This window comes from Zootoca vivipara, chromosome 12, assembly GCF_963506605.1.
Source record: "Zootoca vivipara chromosome 12, rZooViv1.1, whole genome shotgun sequence".
Lineage (NCBI taxonomy): Eukaryota > Metazoa > Chordata > Lepidosauria > Squamata > Lacertidae > Zootoca > Zootoca vivipara.
The window spans coordinates 26,900,861-26,923,681 of record NC_083287.1 but is presented as its reverse complement, the minus strand read 5'-3'; the positions used below and the strand labels follow the sequence as shown (position 1 = coordinate 26,923,681).

The window sequence follows — 22,821 nt, the reverse complement described above, 5'->3', positions numbered from 1 at the left end:
CTCGAGCTTCCCGAGCTGGTGCAGCCGCCACTTCTTCCAGCTCGCTGGGAAACAGGGGCTTCGCCGCCGCCCTCGCCGCGTCTGATCCTTTCTGCCAGGAGCGTGGGATCCTCCGGCAGCTGAGGACCGCTCCTCAACAGCCAGAGGGGGTGGGGGTAGAGTAGATCCATCCACCCCCCAGCTATTGAAACCTACTCGATCGGTAGGCGATCGCCGCAGTAGCGGCGGCCACAAGCGCAGAGGCGCGATGGTTTGCGGCGGCTTCTCCTGCTCCAAGAACTGCCTGTGCGCCCTCAACCTGCTCTATACGGTGAGTGGAGGCGCACGTCGGGGGGAGCCGGGCGGGGCGCGCCTCCTTGGCCCACGCGGGGAGCCTGGCGCGCCGGTTTCCCCTCGCTGCTCGGAGGCAATCGGCCCCACCTCTCCCTTCCTCCGGTGGGTCGGGAAAGGGCCACCTTTGAGGCCTGGGCGGTCGCCAAGCGGAGCCTCTCGAGTTGGCCTGGGAAACCGGGTAGCCAACGGCCTCTGAAAAGCCGCCCGGCCCCTTAGGCGCGCCGGCTGCACCTGTTCGGGTGAGGCGGAGGAAGGGGGCAGCTTGCAATCCGCTCCGGGAAGCGCCTCCCTTTCTCCGTCTTGACGCCGGTGTAAAGGGCTGCGTGGCCACAAGCTGGGTTTTATTTGGGGGGGAGGACCCTTTTCCGGAAGCGAACTCCTCACTTCGTTTTTTTGGGTGGCGCAGAAATTCCCCCCATCGAGGTTGCCCACCTTGCCCCTTTGCCTTTAACACGACTGCAGAGCAGGCAGTAATAATTCGGCGTTGTCTCTCCCCCTCCCAACAGTGGGGGAAGCCTCACTTGTTGAGCTTCTGCCTGCTAGGCATCTGTTTCCAGGGACAAGCAGACACCTGCCAGGAGAAAATGGCAAAAGGGGTGCTGTGGGTCATATTGAGCTAGGAAATCTTCCATGACGTAGCCTTACATTAAAAAAAGAACTGGGCCAGGCAGCAGGTAAACTCGACATCTACCTTTTCCCCCTTAGCTCTTATCCTTTACATGCCATATTTACTACACCTGCCAGGTAAGGAAGTCAATTCTGCCCCTTGAACCTTACAAATTCCCTAGTTTCCAAGGTGCTGCAGGATGTTAGCTGCAATCCTTTCTACCACTTACCTGGGAGTAAATTTCACTGAACTGGATGGAAGTTGGAACTGAGTAGACATTGTGCTGCTTGCCTTACTTTTTCCCCTTTGTTTTGTTCTTGCAAAATAGTAACATACTATGGAAAAAGGTCTCTTACGTTTCTGTTTATGTCGATATTTTTTTTTAAAGTGCCACAGGCTTTATTAATCTCTTGAACCTATTTTTCGTATTCAGTCCCTTTCACTTTAAAACATATAAAGACAAGTAATTTCCTCCTAAGTTTAAGTGTTGTGCTTTTGTTTAGGAAGCTTGCCTATAAGCCATGTGATCACAGCTTTTATTCTTTGTTTCCCTGATGTGGCAGCAGTGGACTCTTTAATCTGTTTAAGATGCCTTGTATCTCTGTGTTTTGACTGGGTCTGTACATTGGACAAAACTTGTTTATTTTTGTAAAAAACAAAACTGCTGGTATGGATCCCTAAGCAATTATTTGAAAGTGCGCTCCACTGAAATCAGTGGAAGCTACTTCTGGCTAACTAAGCCAGAAGTAGGAACCTATGGCACGTAAGTGGGCCAGAATCACTTTAGTTTACAGTCTTTGCTGCTACTTCATATAGTGCTGGGATCTCCAAGACGGTGCCCATGGGCACAACGGCTACCTCAGACACAGTTTCTTCCGTGAAATGGATATTTTGAGCTGCCAGTGGAAGTTGCTTAAGCTTCCAAATATGTCCCCAGCCCCCAAAAGATTTAGGACTGCAGTGCTATAGCGCAAAGGTAACTTGGGATTCAACAGAATTAACCAGTCATTATTTTTAGAAAAAAGGTACAGTTGTTACAAAGTTGTTACAGCAAGTGCCACATTTTTAACATTCGAAGAAAAAGGTGTCGGTATTGCGTACCCTTGAGTACAACCCCCCCCCCCCAAGCACTGGAATTAGTGCACAGCACAGACCATATCAAAATAGAACAGGAAAAAATACAACGTAATATCCACCTGGAAGTGAAACATGTTTAAACAGTTAACCTACAGAAATTGCTGTTGCAAAATGTGACACTGGGTCATATGTAGCTTAAATGACTTTAAAAGGGGGTTAGACCAAATCTGCCCATAGGCTGTCAGTGGCCACAAGTCAGGATCAATATATATCCCACTTCCAGGTTCAGAGATTAGATTGTGCCTGAATACTAGTTGCTAGGGTGTGGGCAGTTGCCCTCATGATCTGCTTGTGGACTTGGAGTACTGGAGTAGTCCATCTGATTGACTTAGATACGCAGATGACACAACCTTGATGGCAGAAAGTGAGGAGGAATTAAAGAACCTTTTAATGAGGGTGAAAGAGGAGAGCGCAAAATATGGTCTGAAGCTCAACATCAAAAAACTAAGATCATGGGCACTGGTACCATCACCACCTGGCAAATAGAAGGGGAAGAAATGGAGGCAGTGAGAGATTTTACTTTCCTGGGCTCCTTGATCACTGCAGATGGTGACAGCCGTCATGAAATGAAAAGACGCCTGCTTCTTGGGAGAAAAGCAATGACAAACCTAGACAGCATCTTAAAAAGCAGAGACATCACCTTGCCGACAAAGGTCCGTATAGTTAAAGCTATGGTTTTCCCAGTAGTGATGTATGGAAGTGAGAGCTGGACCATAAAGAAGGCTGATCGCCGAAGAATTGATGCTTTTGAATTTTGGTGCTGGAGGAGACTCTTGAGAGTCCCATGGACTGCAAGAAGATCAAACCTATCCATTCTGAAGGAAATCAGCCTCGAGTGCTCCCTGGAAGGACAGATCATGAAGCTGAGGCTCCAATACTTTGGCCACCTCATGAGAAGAGAAGACTCCCTGGAAAAGACCCTGATGTTGGGAAAGATGGAGGGCACAAGGAGAAGGGGACGACAGAGGACGAGGTGGCTGGACAGTGTTCTTGAAGCTACAAACATGAGTTTGACCAAACAGCGGGAGGCAGTGGAAGACAGGAGTGCCTGGCATGCTCTGGTCCACGGGGTCACGAAGAGTCGAACAAGACTAAACGACTAAACAACAACAACAACATCTGATTGACTACTGTGGAAGACATTGTCCTGGGGTAGATAGACTTCATATGAGCTACCTTAGAGTAATCTCATATTCCACAGACGCTTCCACAAACAGAATGGGTGGATCCCTGTGCCCTTACAGCAGTTGCTCCCCCCCCAAAAAATAATCAGGGCCATCTTTAGCATATGTACCGCCGGGGTGCAAAGATTGGCCCAGCACCCCCAAATTTAGTTCAGCCGCCCCCAAATTGACTTTTATTGAGCTTTGGGGGGGGGCGAACTCAAAGTTGTTGAGCTTTTTGAGGGGCGGGGAATCGCTCACCTGTAACGACAATGAATTGGGAAAAACTGATATGTTTCCTGACTCGTCGGGAATATTTGATGCTACAGAGTAACAGAGCGATGGGGAGGGGACTTTCGCTCCATTGCTTTTCACTGCCACCAATCGAGGGGGACCGGCATACAGCAGGTATACATTTGGCGCCCCCCAGAATTTGGCGCCCCCCAGGGGTGCACCCTTTGCACCACTGGGTAAAGACGGCCCTGTAAATAATGGTGGTTACCTTTGGAAAACGATATCAATCCTGCAATGCAGTAACATCACTTTCTGAATTGCATCCTAACAAACCAAGCTCAAGCATTGTTACCCTAGAGAATAATGCTGCTTCAAATCTTCCCATGTGTATACTTACCAGCATCAGTTATGGTCAAGAGAGAGGTACCCCTAGACATGGAGCAATGCCAATGTTTGTAACTTTAAAAAGAAGAAACTTTAAAGGAAAAGAACTAAAAGGAAAAACCAAAAGGAAACAAACTAAAAAGCGAAAGCTGAAAGGAATCAGAAATGTTTAGGCTGTGCATATTCCTGAGAGGAAGCATACTGACAACTGAGTTGGAGGGGAAATAGAATGAAGTGGTGGGAAAGGAAGGAGGCACATAAGATATGTCGAATGTAGAAAGAATCCTCACATTGTTTGCATAGGTCTTTCCTTGGTCCAGACTGAAAAATGTCCCCAGGGACAGAACAGAGAGTTCTCCATAGATGATGGACATAGCCAAGATTTTAATGTAACTGGTGGGGGGAAGCCAAAATGGAAGACAGAGGGGACAGTCACCTAAAAATATCCCAATGAGACTTTAGAGCAGTCTTTCTCAACCTTGATTCCCCAGATGTCCCCTAGCTAGCAGGACCCAGTGGTCAGGGATAATGGCCATTAGCCAACAACATCTGGGGACCCAAGGTTGAGAAAGGTTGCCTTAGAGCAGGCATGTCAAACCTGCGGCCCTCCAGATGTTTTGGACTACAATTCCCATCTTCCCCAACCACTGGTCCTGCTAGCTAGGGATCATGGGAGTTGTAGGCCAAAACATCTGGAGGGCCGCAGGTTTGACATGCCTGCCTTAGAGTGTTAAGTAGTATGAGATGCTGGCTGACTGACTGGAGGAGTAGAGGAAAGCCTGGTTTTGGGGGGGGGGATACAATGGAGCAGGATCTCACTTGTGCTATTAGAGAAAGAAAAAGCTGACAATGCTATTCTAGCCAGGGGTGTATCCCTTCCAAGGACGTTCTTCATAATATGTCAAAAGCCACACCGTACACTACATCCTGACACAAACACGTGAAAACATCACAGATACATGTGTGTGATTTGGACACTGTGGGCAAGGATGTAAGCATGAATTTCAAGTAAGTCTTCAAAAGATTTTATTTATGTAATGATGAATTCAAATAGGAATCAATCCCAGTATGATAATGAGGTAAATAAACATAAATTCCAGTGGAAAAAATCCCAGGACAAGGCCCTGTTTCAACAATTCTTCATCAGCAATGTTTTAATGGTATGCTCTGACCATTAAAACATTGCTGATGGAGAATTGTCGAAACAGGGCCTTGTCCTGGGATTTTTTTTTTTTAATTTAAAATAACTTTATTGCCATAATTATTTACATGAAATATACATAAAAAATAAACACCCACACATACTTACATATAAACAATTAAACATTAAGAAAAAAATAGTAATAACAAATAATAACAAAAACAGAATAATGATAACCAAATGTAATAAGTAAACCAAAAATCAGAAAAAAATAACAATACATAAACTTACACCTTGAACTTAAATACATATGAAAAACGTAATAAATCATATTTGTCTTCAAACTTAAATTAAATTAAACACGGAACACTGGAAGTCTTTTTTAGGGGGAGAGAGGGAAAAGAGGATGAATGATAGAAATGTTATTAGTCTTTTTCAGGTTTTTTTTGTCTTGTGTGTTTTCTTTTTTTGTATGAATGAGAAATCTATTGTCCTGGGATTTTTTCACAAGGATGTAACCATGGCAAAGGTGCTTATCTTGCCACGTAATGTGTGGAACATCTCCGGGTCTGTCCAGTCGTCATCTGCTAGGCATTTAATTACGGGACCTGTAAGTTACACCTCTCAGCTCATTTTGATTACCTGCCTTTATGTACTTGGAGCAGGGAACTGGAGTAGGCGGGGGAACAAGATCAAGGAGACTGGTAAACAAGGTGTTTGGTTAATGCTGGACTCCGGAGAGCTATTTAGGGATTTCCAAGGGATTACTGAAGCCATTTGAAGTTTAAATTTGATACTGGTTAAAAATCCGGATGCTTGAGTAGTTTTTGAAATTAATTAACTAGAAGAATCGTGGCATTCTTTATAGCACCCAGGGTGGCCTGCAATAATGTAAATGATAATATCAGGTCATGCTAGAGCAGCTCAGTTGGTTAGAGCGCGGTGCCGATAACGCCAATAGTTTCAGGTTTGATCCCCGTGCGGGACAGCTGCCTATTCCTGCATTCCAGGGGGTTGGACTAGATGATCCTCAGGGTCCCTTCCAACTCTAGGATTCTATGATGAAATGCTGGGAGAAAAATAAAACAACACTACAATTAAACAACGGAAGAGCAATGACTTTGTTATCTGCGGTACCTGTCTGTCTAAAAACAGGATGGGGTGGGTGGGTGGGATCCATCCCTTGAAAAGATCTTAACAGGGGGTTTTAAATGTCTGCAGGAATACACTCCTGAGGGAGTCCCACTATCTTGGTGGGGGCACAGAGAAAGCCCTCTGCTGTGTCCTGTTGTGCAGGGGTGGGGAATCTTTGACCGAAGGACCCCCCCAGGCCTTTGAAACTGGCCCTTGGGACTCTCTAGGCCTTGCCTCCTCCCAGACCACACTCCTCATAAACCCTCAAGTGCTTTTGCCTGGCTGGAATGTGTCCTTGAACTGCGATGTGTTATCTAGAAGCTTCTGAGTTTTGCATGGGCAGAATGTAGCTTTCCGTACAAGGGTGAGTCACATCCTTTGCTCTGCCCCTGTTTACTTTTCACCCAGCCTACTTTTGCTTCTGGCCCTGCCTGCCACACTGGCATGTCCCCCACCTCCCGCTCCAACTCCCCCAGAAGGTTTTCATGGGGGATTGTGACCCTCTGACCTAAAAATGTCAGTCCCCTCCTTGCAGTCGTGCTTCAGCCACTTCCGGGGAAATGGAAGTGGGGAAAGAAACCCCAGTCTGCTCAACAGCTCTTATGGAGTAAACAGGCTTGTATGGCAGAATAATCATATATAAGTGGTGTTTTACCTTCACACCATCAGGTTAAGCTCATATATACGGACTGTATGTGAGGGGCCATCATTCAATGGGTAGAGGACCATGCTTTGCATGCTGAAAGTGGCTGGGGTGGGATGGGGAATCAGGTAACAGGTGATGGGAAGGAATCACTAGCACAGGCACCCCCAAACACGGCCCTCCAGATGTTTTCAGACTGCAATTCCCATCATCCCTGACCACTGGTCCTGTTAGCTAGGGATGATGGGAGTTGTAGTCCCAAAACATCTGGAGGGCCGAGTTTGGGGGTGCCTGCACTAGCAGATGTTCTCCAGGGTCTCGGAGTCTGTAATACTAGGCTACATGGATAAAAAGCCTGACCTGAAATAGGGACCGCTCTAATTTCTGTGGGAATCTTGTCAGCTTTGAATCTGAATTGGCTGAGTATGAGTTGTATCATTTTCAAGACATCCCAGAATGCACCTCATGGAGCACTTCATTGGTGCCCTTTGGAACATGGGTGGTCTGGACAGTTGCTTTGGGTGCTTGTACCCAACTTCTAGTTCTGGTTACTTAACACCCGACTTGGGTTGGCTTTACTGCGGAGGGTCAAGCCCTTAAAAGAAAAGAAAAGAACCGTTTATTAGGACTTTACATATCATAGAAAAACAAACGAAGAAACAAAACTCAGAGCTTATATACACCTATTTGGTTACAGCAAGTGTAAGAGAAAAGCATGTGGCTGACAGAAAATGTTTCACAAATGTACAGGCTGCAACACACACAAAAATAGTCACTAAGTGAAACAGTTAGGGAACCATCAAAGAAGTACTCAACCAGCCAAACATAAAAATAAGAAAATTAACTCAGTCATCCTATAATATCACTGCGTAAAGCCCCACAGGAGTTGATGAAGAAAGCCCTAATCATGCTCTTTCCCCCAAACATAATAAATTAAACTAACCATTGTACATGAATGCACACAAACATCCTTGGATTCTTCCCCTCAGCTGGCAAGAAAGTTTTACCATAAGGGTCAGGGTCAAGCCTTTCTGATGCAGTTACTGCACCTGTAACCTCAGTTTGAGTGGAACATGGCATAGACCTGCTAGTTTCCTTGAGGAAGCTTCTGTTGTGCTGTAACATAATAGCCGCTCCTGCCCAAGGACAGGTGGAACATTTGGCACCAATAATGGATTGAGCTAAACCAGGCATGTCCAAAGTCTATTTCGGGGGCCTAATCCAGCCCCTGTGGCAGTTTATTTCCTGGAGTACAATCCTAAAAAAAAACCTCAACAACTTCAATCCTAAAAAAGGTCAACAACTTTGGTTGGTGCTTTGGTCAGCCCCCACGGCCCTTCACCTCATCAAATCTGGCCCTCTTTGAAAAAAGTTTGGACACCGCTGAGCTAAACCATTCCTTCCTTTAGGCAAAGCGGGTAGGGGCACATTTGTGGCTGGCTTGCACAACTGGATAAGTGGTTTAGGCAAATTTTTAGAGCGGGGACGGAGAATAGCTTTCAGCCAGAAGGCCACATTTCCTTCTTGGCAACCTTTCAAGGACCACATGTCAGTGAATGCCAGAGGCAAAAATGGGCCGAGAAACCAATGTAAATGTTACCTTTATACGGTAGACTAGTTTATACGGTAGACTAGTTTCTACGCACATTCTCACATCTTTCTCTGTCCAGGAAAGCAAGAAATCATTAGTGTTTTGGTACACATTTCAGTCAGAGGGGAAAACACAGGGTGTGAAGCAGAGCAGGGGTCTCATTCAGCCTCCAGCTCTGCAGTTCCCTGCCACTGCTTCAGACGGTTGGAGATTTCAGATTTGCTAGTTTATATTGCAAGAAAGATGTTTCCAATAAGTGTTTGTTGCTTATTTAGGCTGCTGTCCTATGCTTGGGAGTGTGTTGTTGAACACAGTACCCATTTACTTGAGAGTAAGCCACCATTGAATTCAGTGGGGTTTTCTGCAGCATAGGATTCTGCAATTCATAGGATTGCCCTGTAAGAATCACCAAATCTCCAATTTTGTTATCAAGCGGTGAGCATGTTACTCAAGAGCAGGCATCCCCAAACTGCGGCCCTCCAGATGTTTTGGCCTACAACTCCCATGATCCCTAGCTAACAGGACCAATGGTCAGGGATGATGGGAATTGTAGTCCAAAACATCTGGAGGGTCGAAGTTTGGGGGTGCCTGCTCAAGAGACTGAACGGTTTTTCTTGGCTTTTATTTTGGAAGCTTGGGGGCCATTTTACCAATTTTGCTTTGGAAAAATACAATGGGAACTATTGGATTCTGGCTTCTTTCAAAAGCTGGTGGTTCCTGTTTTTGTGAATTGTATTAGCAGACTTCCCGGTTTAGGGTACTGGAGGAAATCATTACTGGTTTGGGAAGAAACTTCTTTGAAAATCGAAACCTTGCAATTTACATTGCAGTTCAGTCCAGTTCACTTGCTAGGTGAACCGTCAAACTTCACAGATATTTCTGCAAGATAAATTCTTGGCCTTCTCAGTTCACTGCTATCTAACATTGCCTTCACTTCTCCCACATTATAGCACAGACTTAGGTGGCTCAAACTTACTGTGGCTTACGGAAACACAGGAAAGGCAGGAGCTTCCTGCATATAAAACATGACCTTGCAAGATGACCTAGCTGAACCTAATCTTCCACTTCAAAATGTCATCCAGAACAGGAAAGACAGCTGTATCCCCAAGGTTTTCAAACTTGCTTTGATCAAATTCAGACAAGAAGGGCTTGGTAAGAGTAAAAAGCTGTCTTCCTATTAATGATATTGGATGCACTCTTCCCAGCAAATGACGTGTATTAGGTCAAGTCTTCATCTTGCTGCCTCCTGTGTCAGCAGTATAGAGAATGCTGAAGATAACACGTTGGCAGCTCAGTCTGCGGTTACGTGTCTGTGGTGTGAGATTTCTCATGCCGTTTGAACAGCCGAGGATCACAATTAATTTCCTGTGCGACTTAATTGTTGTGAATTTAAAGCAATTCTCTTCACTTGCTCATGGGTGTCGAAACAATGCGTCTAACAAATCAACGACATATTATTCATCCTTCTGGGTCAGTACACAACAGCCTGATCTGACCGCCTAGTAGAATATTTCCAAGAATGTTATAGGACTGCTCATGGGGAAAAAAACTCCCTACCCCGCTCCGTTGACTATTTGTAGGCATTGGTGACTTGAAAGAAATCATCCCAGTTGGCAAAAGTCTGTTTTGCTTGGAGTAACTATCTTTTCCTGGTTGTTTGGGACAAGTAGAGGGCAGTTCGTAATCGAAGCTCCATGGAAGCAAAACTTGTATAAAAGGAAAATGGACATGAAGGCTATTTTCCTTCCATCCGCCGCTCCTCCACGTGCCCCCCCCATTTATGTTTGGTTCTTCCTCTCTTTTTTAAAACACACACACCCAAAACTTTCACTTAAAGTTTTCAACATGAGCTATGCAACCCAATCCTTGGCTTGATAATTTTTTTCCTATTTACAGTACTTATTTCATAAAATTTATATACCAATTGATTGTTTAAAAAAACAAAAAACCTCAGAGCAGGACAAAACAATGACATTACAGTATCAGTAAAAACAAACAAACAAACAAACAGTTAAAAGCAGCTATTTAAAACACTTTAAAAACAAGCAAACTCCACAGTAAGCTAAAATCCAGATTAAAGTACCTGTTCTCAATCTACGTATCTGGATAGGCTTGCAAAAAAAAAAAGTTTTTTTGCAGACGCTGCAAATAAGTGCTGTGAAGGTGCCTGCCTGTTGTCAATAGGCAGGGAGTTCCAAAGGTCAGTTTTGTACAGATGCGGAGTAAGTATTACATGCCACTGTTCTGCAGTTTGGAGCAGTCGAGTGGGTATATATAGGGTAATGTGATCTTGGAGGGAAACTGGTCCCAAAATATTAAGGTCCCAAATTCTCCTAAAAGTAACACCTTGAACTTGGTAGTAAGTTTCACCGAGCTCTGTGGGACTAATTGCAATGTGCATGGATTTCAGCTTTATATCTTTCTCTCTCTTTTGCTTTTTAGGAAATCCCAGTAATCCTTTTTCCTCTCTCGCTTTTCCTTCCAGTTGGTGAGCCTGCTGCTGATTGGAATCGCAGCATGGGGCATCGGTTTTGGCCTCATCTCCAGCTTTCGGGTGGTCGGAGTCGTCATTGCGGTGGGGATATTTCTCTTCCTGATTGCTCTGGTGGGGTTGATTGGCGCCATCAAACACCACCAGGTGTTGCTCTTCTTCGTATCCTTCGACCTGGGCAGTTTTTCTAACACACAACCCATTTTCCACTGAGCTATTTGTAACCCTATTTCCCCCCCCCCTTCATCTGCCTCGACGACTCCTTGCATTGCAGCTCAGTCTAAATGCACAGAGTCACCTAAAGCACAAGGAACATTTGTCACATGGTTGGCCCCTGACCCAGTTATGACATTTCTGCCCCCCCCCCAAAAAAAAACCCCTGTTTGGAAAAGCAAACAGTTCTCCATCTATAAATGGGTCACAAGACGGTGGTGGTATAACTGGTTTCCTTGAAATAGTTACAGATCACCGATAAGGAATGCCAGCTTGTTTTCTGGGCTTTCTGAAGCAATTCTATATCTTTCGCTTCTTGCAGCAATCTTGTTTTCTTCTAGAAGGCAGCACTGCTTATGTCACGCACAAGATTGTAGGGTACATACTTAGAAGCCCAGCGAGAGAAGAATTCTTGTACATGGGAGACCCACTTGCCCTTTCCCAGCTGCCTAAAAGCCCTGCTTGAATTGCCATACTTATCTAGCTGCTTCCCAGCTGGAATAGATTTGCCGTGTACATATACTGGCTATGGTATGATCTGTCCACTGTTAGACTTCGCATCCATGCATTTCCACCCTACAGAAAGTGCATTTAGACTTGCAAGTGTCCAGTGTGTGCCTAAAATTAACATTTAAGGCCGCCTCTGAGATAGTTTCGGAGTTAGTGACAAGGGACAGGGACTTTTTGGTTGTGACCTTCCACGAAGGGAATAATTTTCCCAGCGAGGCCCACCTGGTGCCAACATTCCTGTCTTTTCAGCACCAGATTAAGACACTCCTCTGCTTGGATTTGCTGGTATGTGATGGGCTGTTCATTATTAATTACCAACTTATAAGGGTCTTTGGTTATTGATTATGTACTGTGCTGATATTGATTGTGCCAATCTTTATGGGGCAAGGTGTGTTTGTAGTTTGTGTGTGCATAATATGAATCAATTGTTTCTGTTTTTATTGCCTCGTTCTAAATGTTGGATGTTTTATACTTTTTATTAGTTGCCATGCCTGGGTTTTTTTAAAAGTTACATGAGAAATATGATGATAAATGTTAGTTAATATTCATCATATTGTTTTTATTATTTATAACACCTGTCAGCCCCTGCCAGTATTACCAATGATCAGGGATGATGTGTATTGTTATCCAGCAACATCTGGCGAGCTATAGATTCTCCACCCCAATGTAGGAAAAATATTATTTATTTATTTATTACTTGTAAAATATTTATATTCCACTATTGCATTAATAAAAGCAAAGTGGTTTACAACAATAATACATAAAACCATGCAAATAAAATAAAATAAAAAGTCAGCTAACTGTTATGGAAAGATGTGTTCTTAATTGCCTGCATAGGCCTGGTGGAATAAAATGTTTAAAAGTTGAACCAGAAGGCACCTGGTGAATCTCTGTTAGCACAGTATCCCCCAATATCAGGTCTAAGACACAAAGGACTCTATTTCTTTGTCAATGTGAAATGAGATTCCACCAATTTGGGGAACAACCGGCGATCCTCCTGCGGATGATTCTGTAGCTGGGGGGAAAAGGGGTTACTTACTAAAATACTTCAGGTTACAATCCCAGACTCACTTACACGGGGGTAACTTACACGGGGGTAACTTTCACTCGGTGGGGCTTACTTCTGAGTAGACATGCATATAATGGCTCACCTGACTGCTGCCAGCGTTTTGGAGAAAATGGTATCAGTAGAGAGTTCCCCCATACACCTTCCCACCCTTTCTTTGATAAGAAACAAAAGACCTTTCTTCTGCTTTAAAAATGATTGATGGGTAAAAAAAAAAAAACTTTCCCCGATTGTATTTGTGTCACGTGGGGGCTTAGCAAATGCGCTTCCAGTAATGAGGCTTAGGAATGCCACTTGTCAGTAGAGGTAATATGAAGAAATGATTGAACCAAGATGGTTTAAGGAGCAACTTGATCCAAGGCAGGCAGACTGGCAGGCTGGTCAATCAACCAAAACAGAGAATAGTCTAGAGTCAGTTTGTTTCTGATTCTTACCCTTAGCGGCACCAGAAAAAATAATAATCTTCTTTTCTGTGATGATTACCTTACTTTGCCTCTTGATCAGGCTCCATCTCTTCCAAGCCAAGAGAGCCTAGTTTCTTGGCTAAATAACCCCATTTTGTGCATCTTGTTGACCTTAACTATGTAACTTCAGTATATGATTATTCTCTTGCTAGTGTTTATTATACAGTTTTCGGTCTCCTGTGCTTGTTTGACATTGAACAAGGAACAGCAGGTAAGAGATGACTTGTGACTTCTTTGCCTAAAACTGCTCATGGCTGTGGCGAAATCTGTGTGCTGCTTTTCCATATAGAAGCACCTAGAACAGGCACCCCCAAACTTCGGCCCTCCAGATGTTTTGGACTACAATTCCCATCTTCCCCGACCACTGGTCCTGTTAGCTAGGGATCATGGGAGTTGTAGGCCAAAACATCAGGAGGGCCGCAGTTTGGGGATGCCTGCCTAGAGTGTCTCGCAATGTGGCAAGAGCAGGAATGTGTGTCATTGCTAGAAATAATTTTGTAACAATTCATTTCAAAACATATAGAGCAATCAAAATAGTTTTTCTCTAGTAGCATTTAAAATTTGTTACAAAATAGGCAAGTGCAGTCATTAAAACTCATGGTCCACTGGTAAGATCAAGCTTCAATCATATAAGCCCGAGATAGTACAGTGGTACCTTGGTTCTCGAACTCAATCCATTCTGGGAGTCTGTTTGACTCCTGAAACCGTTCAAAAACCGAGGTGCGGCTTCTGATTGGCTACAGGAGCTTCTTGCACTCAACCAGAAGCCGTGTCAGACGTCCAGCTTCCAAAAAGCTTTCGCAAACCAGAACACTTCCAGGTTTGCAGTGTTTGGGAGCTGATTTATTCGACAACTAAGTCGTTTGGGAACCAGGGTACCACGGGATGGTATGGTATGGTCAGATTAATCAACAGATACATGGTATTATGGAGCTCCACAGCCACCGTCATATATTGCCCTCTCTCACATACATATGAACCGTCACAGCTGACGCTTATTCCTCCACCCATTACCACTGATGGCTGAATGCTCTACATGCCACCTGGAAGCTACAGAGGGTCCAGGAATTTTCAAAAGCTGCCACACACTTGCGTATGGCTCAAGCCTCACACCCATCATGCCAGCCATCAAGTTAACCAATCTGACTCTTCCATCTCAATCTGACCCTCCTTCAAGAAGAAGGATCTGATGTTTGTCTTCCCTGCATGTCTAAATTCTGGGTTTCTCCACTTGCAGATTAACTGCCTCAAACAGAGATTGGGATGTGTACAGTTTGGGAGATCTAAATATCTGCTGTGAAGACATGAACCTCTGTTAACCTAATACCTTTAAGGGTTTTTGCATAGAGAGTTGGAAGTGGCTTCTGCACGTAGCGCTGATTATTCTGCTGGTTTTTTACCACAACGACTCAGGAAAGTGATTTTGCCATTGTCATAGAAAGCTCATTGAAAAGACCAGCACGAGTGTGCCGTAGCCAGGAAAAGTAGTAATGCAAAGAAATGCCAGATAATCGTCTGAAAATAAAACAGCCCATTTACTAGCACATGGCAGAAGTTTAAAGGTTGTGCAACAAAGGAATCCCAGTGCAACAGTTGCACTACTGGAAGCTTGTTGTACAACAGCTCTTTTGTGCAATCTGTTGTGTGGCAACCTTTGATAGTGTGCTTGCAATTTGCTTTGCACGGCAGTGTTCCACCAGTGCAGCGTGTATACTGTACCACTAAGGGACTTTAACTTAGCACTACGTTGGATCCAACCCTTAGTCCCAGATGGTCAAAGGCATATAAAGTTATGAGTGAAGGAAGATAAATGGCTGCGCCCTTCATAAAGCTACAGGGGAACATGAATTTCTTCTGTGTGGTTAGTTCAGATAAAGTATCTGATCTGGAACAATGGAGATAGTGCTGAAACATCTCACTATGCAACCATGCTGGGGAATAAGAACTGTCAGGGTACCCACCTGCTAAATAGGTAACTTCTTTGTGTATTCTAGAGCAAACTTCTAGAAGTTGGATGGAACAACACAAACAATGCCAAGCAGGATATCGAGAGGAATCTAAACTGTTGCGGATTCAATAACGTCAGTGAAGCGGACACATGCTTGGCTGTGAGTAAACAACTTGGTTCCATTTTCCACTCCAAAGCCTGTTTTTAGAAGTACTGGACAGCTAACTCTTATCAAGTATCCACAGTTGCCTGTCTTCGAAAGAAATAATTTTTTTTACCTTGCATGTGAGGTACCTGCATTTTATTGGAGTTTAATCACACCTAGAGGGACGAGGGTGGTGCTGTGGTGTAAAACACTGAGCCTAGGGCTTGCCAGTTGGAAGGTCAGCGGTTCGAATACCCGCAACAGGGTGAGCTCCCATTGCTCGGTCCCAGCTCCTGCCAACCTAGCAGTTCGAAAGCACGTCAAAGTGCAAGTAGATAAATAGGTACCGCTCTGGCAGGAAGGTAAATGGCATTTTCGTGCGCTGCTCTGGTTCCACCAGAAGTAGGTTAGTCATGCTGGCCACATGACTCAGAAAAACTGTCTGCGGACAAACGTCTGCTCCCTCGGCCAGTAAAGCGAGATGAGCCCCACAACCCCAGAGTTGTTCACAACTGGATGTAACTGTCAGGGGTCCTTTTCTTTTAAAATCACACCTAGAGGGTTTTTCTACCTTTCATAACCTTGGGACACTAGTTGCGAATTTTGGCCATTAAATTAGCAGCATCGCAAGCGATTTTTTTTTTAAAAGAGGGGAAGGACATAATTTAGAAGAGGTATCACTTGTATATGGAAAACAATCTTGATGTGTAGGGATAGATGACATCTTAAGTGTGTATAATCTTTGCTTCATTACAGAGTTGTGTTAAGCTACAGTCATGCCACCCATGTGCCCCAATAATCAAAGAATACTCTGGGATGGTGTTGAGATTTGTAGGAGGCATTGGGCTCTTCTTTAGTTTCACAGAGGTAAGAAAAGCACGGCTCTTGCTTTGTAAAAATCAACAAGGTTTTTTTGGGAGAACCCTTCCGTGCTAAATGTCTGCCGTAAAATAATTGTGAGCTCTTCCCTTGAATCATTGTCACGGGTTTCTGTGGTGGCAAAGTTGTCATTTCGTTGATCATTCAACTGATTATTGGTTTGTCAAGTAAGTTACCACTTGGGAAATAATAAGGGTATGCCTTTTTTAAAAAATCTGAACTGTTTCTGAGGCATTGTACATTCTCTGCTATTTGACTCCTGAACCATTCTGTGGAAACAAAATACAAACCACCACAACAAAACAAAGCTTGACATCTACCATTAGCTGCTCTATGTGAAAAATAATAATAAAAAAATCCTTCCAGTAGCACATTAGAGACCAACTAAGTTTGTCATTGGTATGAGCTTTCATGTCCATGCACACTTCTTCAGATACACTGAAACAGAAGTCTCCAGACCCTGCTCTATGGGAATACTTAGAGATGTGCATAGAGCTCTTTCATTCAAGAGAAGTGTGGCCCAGGCATATGGAGCTCCCTTCACACACCAGCCAAGTATGTAGGCAGGCAAACCTCAGGAATTTGCCTCCCTTGCTCATTGTTTCAACACAACCAGATGGCAGTCTGGCCCCCACCTGGCCCCCTGGGACAGCTATGTTTACTATGTTTTGGCTACTTAGGTAAAATGTGGTGGTGGTAGGGCATGGAACTTGAGAACTTTATGAACCCCAACAAATGATTTATTCCCTCTCTTCTCTTCTCTCCCTCCCCTCCCTTTCTTCAGATCTTAGGTGTGTGGCTCACCTACAGATACAGGAATCAGAAGGATCCTCGGGCAAATCCTAGTGCATTTCTTTGACCTGGAAACTTTCTCGGGGGACTGAATATTTCTTTACCTGTGTTTTTAAACATGAATTCTCTACCAATTGGCTACTCTCCACATTGGCCTCGGCCTTGTGCACTTGAGATAAGATGGCCTGCCTACAGCTGCTTCTCGTCTTGGTTTTTCTTGTATTGCCCCTGGATTAACTGGCTTGGAATGTCACCTGTGCCCCTAATCAGAATCTGGATACTCTAGGAATGTGGGGGGGGGAGTTCCGTAGGAGCTCTTCTAATGTTACACTGTCCAATCCTGCATTCTGGCCTTTGACAATTGCTTGCTATTGCCTTCGGTGGGCAAAGAGGAGAAAAGAGATTTCTGATCTGTTTCGTCTGCCAGAAATTCTTTCTGAAAGATTAGCTTTGAATGCCCAAAGCTCCGTTATGAAACCTGATGTAAATTGTGACGCTGTTGTTTCCAATTTTGGTATTATGGGGTGTAAAAAAAAAAACACCAAGCACCACCACCCAATAACGTAGATGTCACGGGATGTAGAAAATCATTTCCCACCCTTTGTTCTGCTTCTCCTCTTGTTTCGGTAGGCAATGTGAAAACCTGTGTACATTAGTTAGTGTTGTCCGTCTATTTCAGAATTGCCATGGAAACGTAGTGATTCCATTCCAGAGCCCTGTTTTGTCATTTCACCGCATTAATGGATTGTACGTGAGCTTCTTTATTCACTGGAACTCTATATATACACACACATGAAGACATTGGACTGCAATGGCTCATTGCCATTCAGAATGGTTAAAATTCACAACAGATTCTCCATTGACTTTAGAGTGTGGCACAAGGGTAGCTAATGCAGTGCCCTTCAGGTGTACTGAATTACATCTCTCACCCCTGACCATTGGCCCTGCCAACTGGACTGGTAGAAGGTGGAACCTGACAACATCAGGAGGGCGCCAGCTTGTTTACCCTTGATATAGAGTTTATCTTTCATGCAACAAGTGAGGATGGACAGGGATATGAAACTTCATTGTATTACCCAATAACTTGCATTTGAATGACCTGTGCGTAGTTTAAAGTGGCTAAAAGAGAGAATAATGTTTAGTTAGCTTGTCACACTAAGAAAAACTAGTCTTGATGCCTAGAGTTCTCATATAAATTTAATCGGTGTAGTAAGTTAATTGTGATACTGCTGTTGGTCTTTAACTAATTATGCTCCTTCATTGCTATTTAAAATACCTTTTCCGCACTCGGTATTTAAAATATTTGATCGTAAATGTGAACTAGAACATTACAATTATGTATCTTTGTAGCACATGGATAAAAAATAAAATAAAACTTTTTTTGGAAGTTGAGAGCACCCAATGAAGGGCTGGACTGGAAAGCACTGTGCTTCCTAGTCAAAGCTGTTGTCCTAAAATGACTTGCATGGATCGCTTTATATAAAAAACAAACAAACCTGAACTTAGGCATTGTGCTTTTTTTAATAGTAAAAGATCTGGGTGAATGATTTAAGGGGTAGGGCGCCTTACAAAATCCCAGAACAAAAACGAGGTGCAAGGAAATAACAAATTGGAAGGCAGGACCAGCTGGGTAAACTCATTGTAAGGAACAGACTGTGGAAAGCTTTAATGGAAGCATGCGGTCAAAACTCTGGCACAAGCTAGTGCAAGATGCCATGATGGCCGCCAACATGAACAGCTTTAAAAGGAGCTTAGACAAATCCTCTGAAGGAGTGGGTATGCAGCTTGGGGGGTACTTCTGGTTCCATTGCTGATGCTTGAAGCTCAGGTGGCCTTGGTGGTGTAGAGGGCCTTCCATCAGCTTCAGCTGGATACAGTATCATCTTATCCTTTGCCTCAGGCCCCAACAATGTATTGGGCTGGCCCTATCATTGATCTTCTCAACCAGAAATCATGGTTTAGATCAGGTATCCCCAAACTGCAGCCCTCCAGATGTTTTGGCCTACAACTCCCATGATCCCTAGCTAACAGGACCAGTGGTCAGATATGATGGGAATTGTAGTCCGAAGTTTGGGGATGCCTGGTTTAGATCAGAAGCAGCCGATACTCTGCCCTCCAGGTGTCTTGAACTACAACTCCCATCATATCTGACCACTGGCCATAGTGACCGAGGCTTATGAGAATTGTAGTCCAAAATATCTGGAGGACACCACATTGGTATCCTTTGGTTCAGGTGATTGTCTCAACCAGGCATTTGTGTGTGTTTTGGAATGGGCAGGAGCAAGCAGAGTATGAAATTCAGCTGCGGAATAGATGGAGACGTTTGGTTGCTCTGGCTGCCTCTTGTGATCCTGGTCAGGCAATGTACAGCATGAATATTTAAATGCTGGTATTTATTAGGTGACCAGACTTTGGTTACAAGTTATTTATTTACATGCTCCGATGTAGAATGTGTAACATAATGAGCCAGCTAATCAAACATTAACTATTCAACAGTTTTATGTAAATTAAGACTGCCTGTGAGGTAATGGAGACTTTTCACATTGACTTGTGGGAAGCCGCCTTTCAACTCAGTTATTTGACTGGTTTTCCTCCGTTCAGCAGGAGTAGTTTATATGTTCCTGATGGAATGGGAACATATTTGGCAGGAATGGTTTGAGCCAAAATGAAACCATGGGCTCAGCCTGAGGACTCTTGGTCTTTTCATTATTGAAATCTCAGTTTCAATAGAAACTGAAATAGAAAAGAAATAGACGCTCTCAGTTGCCTTCAATTGATAGGCCTCTGTTATTCAAGGACCCATCTTTACCTTAGTGCAGGGATGGGGAAATTGTGATCCTCCAAATGCAGTCGGACTCTAGTTCCCATCAGCCCCAGCCAGCATGGCCAATAGTCAGGAGTGATGGGAGTTGTAGTCCAACAACATGCAGAGGATTGTGGGTTCCCTGGTCCTGCTTTAACGTGCCAGAAGGATCACTGAAGAATGGAGTATTTTTGTGTCTCTCATCTGAGCCCTTGACTCACTGCAAAACCCCTTTAACAAATCATCAGAGTTTTGGGGGAAAAGGAATATCCGTTTTCAATATTTGCATCTTGAGGCCAGCATTTTTATGTGGTGGGCAGTGGTCTTGTTGACTCTTAAAACAAAACCCAAATATTGGCTTGATAGAGCATTAGAAAAAGAAAACACACAGGGAGAGAAATTTCACAAATGACAGAAAATAGTGAGACGCCATTGAAAGTTTTTCCATCAGGTTTCCTTAAATATAATTCATTTCTCAGGTATTGCAAACGCTGTATCATTTTCCATTGAATTAATGCTAGGAAAGATTTTACCCATTTACTCATTTCCAAATGGAATCGATTAACAGTTTCTCCTTGCTGAGGAGGGGATATAAGTTTGGCACACTTCAAATCCAACATTTAGTCAGCTTCCATTTGGATGCTTCAACAATAATTTTCTCAGGTAGGGCCAGGAAAGACCCCTGTCTTAAACCTTGGTATAGATAACTGAGCAAGGTGAAGCAGCGAGCTGACTTAGTAAAAGGCAACTACCTGTATTCCTATGTATAGAGTTCCACCTGGCAAGAGAGGTGTGGGCCTAGAAAGGACAACTGGGGAGCCACTCTCCATTAGAGTTGAGGGGATGCTAACTGGGATCTCTGAAGCCTGGAATCACCTCAAAACTGAGCCAAACGTTTGTGCCTTTTTGTGTGTGTGTGTGTACCAGCTATGCTGAGACCAATAAGGATGTAACTGACACACTCAGCCGGGATCTTCACTAACACACCAAATCAAATATTGACCTTCAAAGTTTTCTGCTGTTTTGCTCCACAAACCCCACGATTTCTCTTCCTCCACTAGCAGCATAGAGAGGAACAGCAATGGTGGCAGCACCCTCATCTGTCCACCAGACGGCACCGCTACCACTGACTAGTACTAAGAGACAGAAACCTGCCTGAATTCATGATCACCAGCTGAGGTGTATGGCAGACAAAGCTCGGTTTATTATGTGTGTCCCCCTCTCCCTGCATTAAAGCCTGGATTAAAGAGCTGCTCTTCACTCATGGCTATTGGATGGTGATGGTAATAGAGAAGGTCCAGGTTCATACCTAATACTAAAGTATGATGGACATTAACTGAAGTTCATGAACAAATAACAAACCTTGATCAACAAGTGGCTTTAACCATGGTTAAAAATCCATACCTAAGTGACTGGGCTGGGTTCACACATACGGCTAAGCCATAGCTGCCAAGTTTTCCCTTTTCTCACGAGGAAGCCTATTCAGCATAAGGGAAAATCCCTTTAAAAAAGGGATAACTTGGCAGCTATGGGCTAAGCCATACTTGAGCAAAATAATAATAATAATAATAATAATAATAATAATAATAATAATAATAATAATTTATTAGTTATACCCCACCCATCTAGCTAGGTTTCCCCAGCCACTCTGGGCAGCTTCCAACAAAAGATTTAAAATACATTAAAACATCAGTCATTAAAAACTTCCCTAAACAGGAATGCCTTCAGATGTCTTCTAAACATTAGATAGTTGTTTATTTCTTTGACATCTGATGGGAGGGCATTTCACAGGATGGGTGGCACTACCGAGAAAGCCCTCTGCCTGGTTCCCTGTAACTTTGCTTCTCGCAGTGAGGGAACTGCCAGAAGGCCCACGGCGCTGGACCTCAGTGTCTGGGATAGACGATGTGGGTGGAGACGCTCCATCAGGTATACTGGGCCGAGCATCATGTACAAACCAAGTCAGTAAGTCTTCCTTTTAAATAGACATGTACAGGACTGCACTGTGAAATGCCTACATATTTTACCCGCTGATGCTTCTGTTTAAATCCCCAGGAGTCATGCATATTTTCTTGATGGGGATCCAAAGGGAAAATGGTAAATTCTGCTTTGTCATCAAATTATATTTTGTTACCTAGACTCATTTGCCAATGATAACAGTGAAGAAGCTAGGCCGAGCACAAGGTCACCTGGGTAAAGCAGGGGTGGAGAACCTGTGGCCTTGAAGACACTCCCATCAGTCCCACCCCTGACATAAAGGGTAGTTTTGGCTTTATGCTTTTCAAGGGCAATTCTTGCTTAAGCACAAAATGTAGATTTGTCCATTTTGTGTATTCCCCCTCTTTTTAAAAAACAAAAAACTTGTTTGAGTTAATCACACCCTAAAATTTATTGGTAGCAGATTCAGGGCAGGCAAAATAAAAGTGGTTCTTCACGTAACATGTCGCCACTGTATGAAATTCACTGCACAACATAAGAAGAGGGCCGCTGACTTGAGTGGCTCTAAAAAACAGCATGAAGGAAATTTAGGAATGCTGAGTAGGGCCACTCCAATATTTGCTGGACTGCAACTCCCATCATGCTTGACCATTGGTCAGGCTGGCTGGGGCTCATGGGTGTTGAAGGATATCAGTGTCTAATGGTCTACCGGCTCCCCAGTCTCAGATAAACTCATGGAGATACCATGACGTAGAAAGTAAGGCCAGTTTTGGAGATCGTGGTCCAGTGAATGCCAGTAGGGATGCCAGAGAATTCTGACCAAAAATTAAAGTACAGACATACCTCGGTTTAAGAACGCTTCGGTTTGAGTACTTTCAGTTTAAGTACTCCGTGGACCGTCTGGAACGGATGAATCCACTTTCCATTACTTTCAATGGGAAAGTTTGCTTCAGGTTAAGTACGCTTCAGGTTAAGTACAGACTTCCGGAACCAATTGTGTACTTAAACCGAGGTACCACTGTAAGCAGACAAGGCAGTTTGCTTGTTCTTCTGCGGTCAGGAATGGACACCAGTCACACAAATACAACTGGCATTCATTCACATTGCTGCTGGGCAGTTTGCTGTCTATTTGCTGACATCGGAAGCTGCCTTGCATCGAATCAGACCATTGGTGCATATATCTCAGTGGCCCATCATATGTCACT

General features: G+C 43.9%; 1 protein-coding gene across 1 annotated transcript; it reads left to right on the top strand.

Annotated features, from left to right (window-relative positions):
- The first annotated feature begins 13 nt into the window (after window positions 1–13).
- Window positions 14–21,798, top strand: TSPAN13 (tetraspanin 13). The gene is made up of 6 exons (XM_035128866.2): window positions 14–310; window positions 10,853–11,020; window positions 13,242–13,322; window positions 15,106–15,219; window positions 15,961–16,071; window positions 16,868–21,798. Exons 1-6 carry the CDS (start codon window positions 248–250, stop codon window positions 16,940–16,942), a joined length of 612 nt encoding a protein of 203 aa, XP_034984757.1. The 5' UTR covers window positions 14–247; the 3' UTR covers window positions 16,943–21,798.
- Window positions 21,799–22,821: the final 1,023 nt, after the last annotated feature.

Excerpts from the sequence above, each read along its gene's own strand:
- TSPAN13 (XM_035128866.2), top strand. The coding sequence starts at position 248 with ATGGTTTGCGGCGGCTTCTCCTGCTCCAAGAACTGCCTGTGCGCCCTC. Across the intron at positions 13,323-15,105 it reads CATTGAACAAGGAACAGCAG|AGCAAACTTCTAGAAGTTGG; the intron begins GTAAGAGATGAC and ends TGTGTATTCTAG. Across the intron at positions 15,220-15,960 it reads AAGCGGACACATGCTTGGCT|AGTTGTGTTAAGCTACAGTC; the intron begins GTGAGTAAACAA and ends GCTTCATTACAG.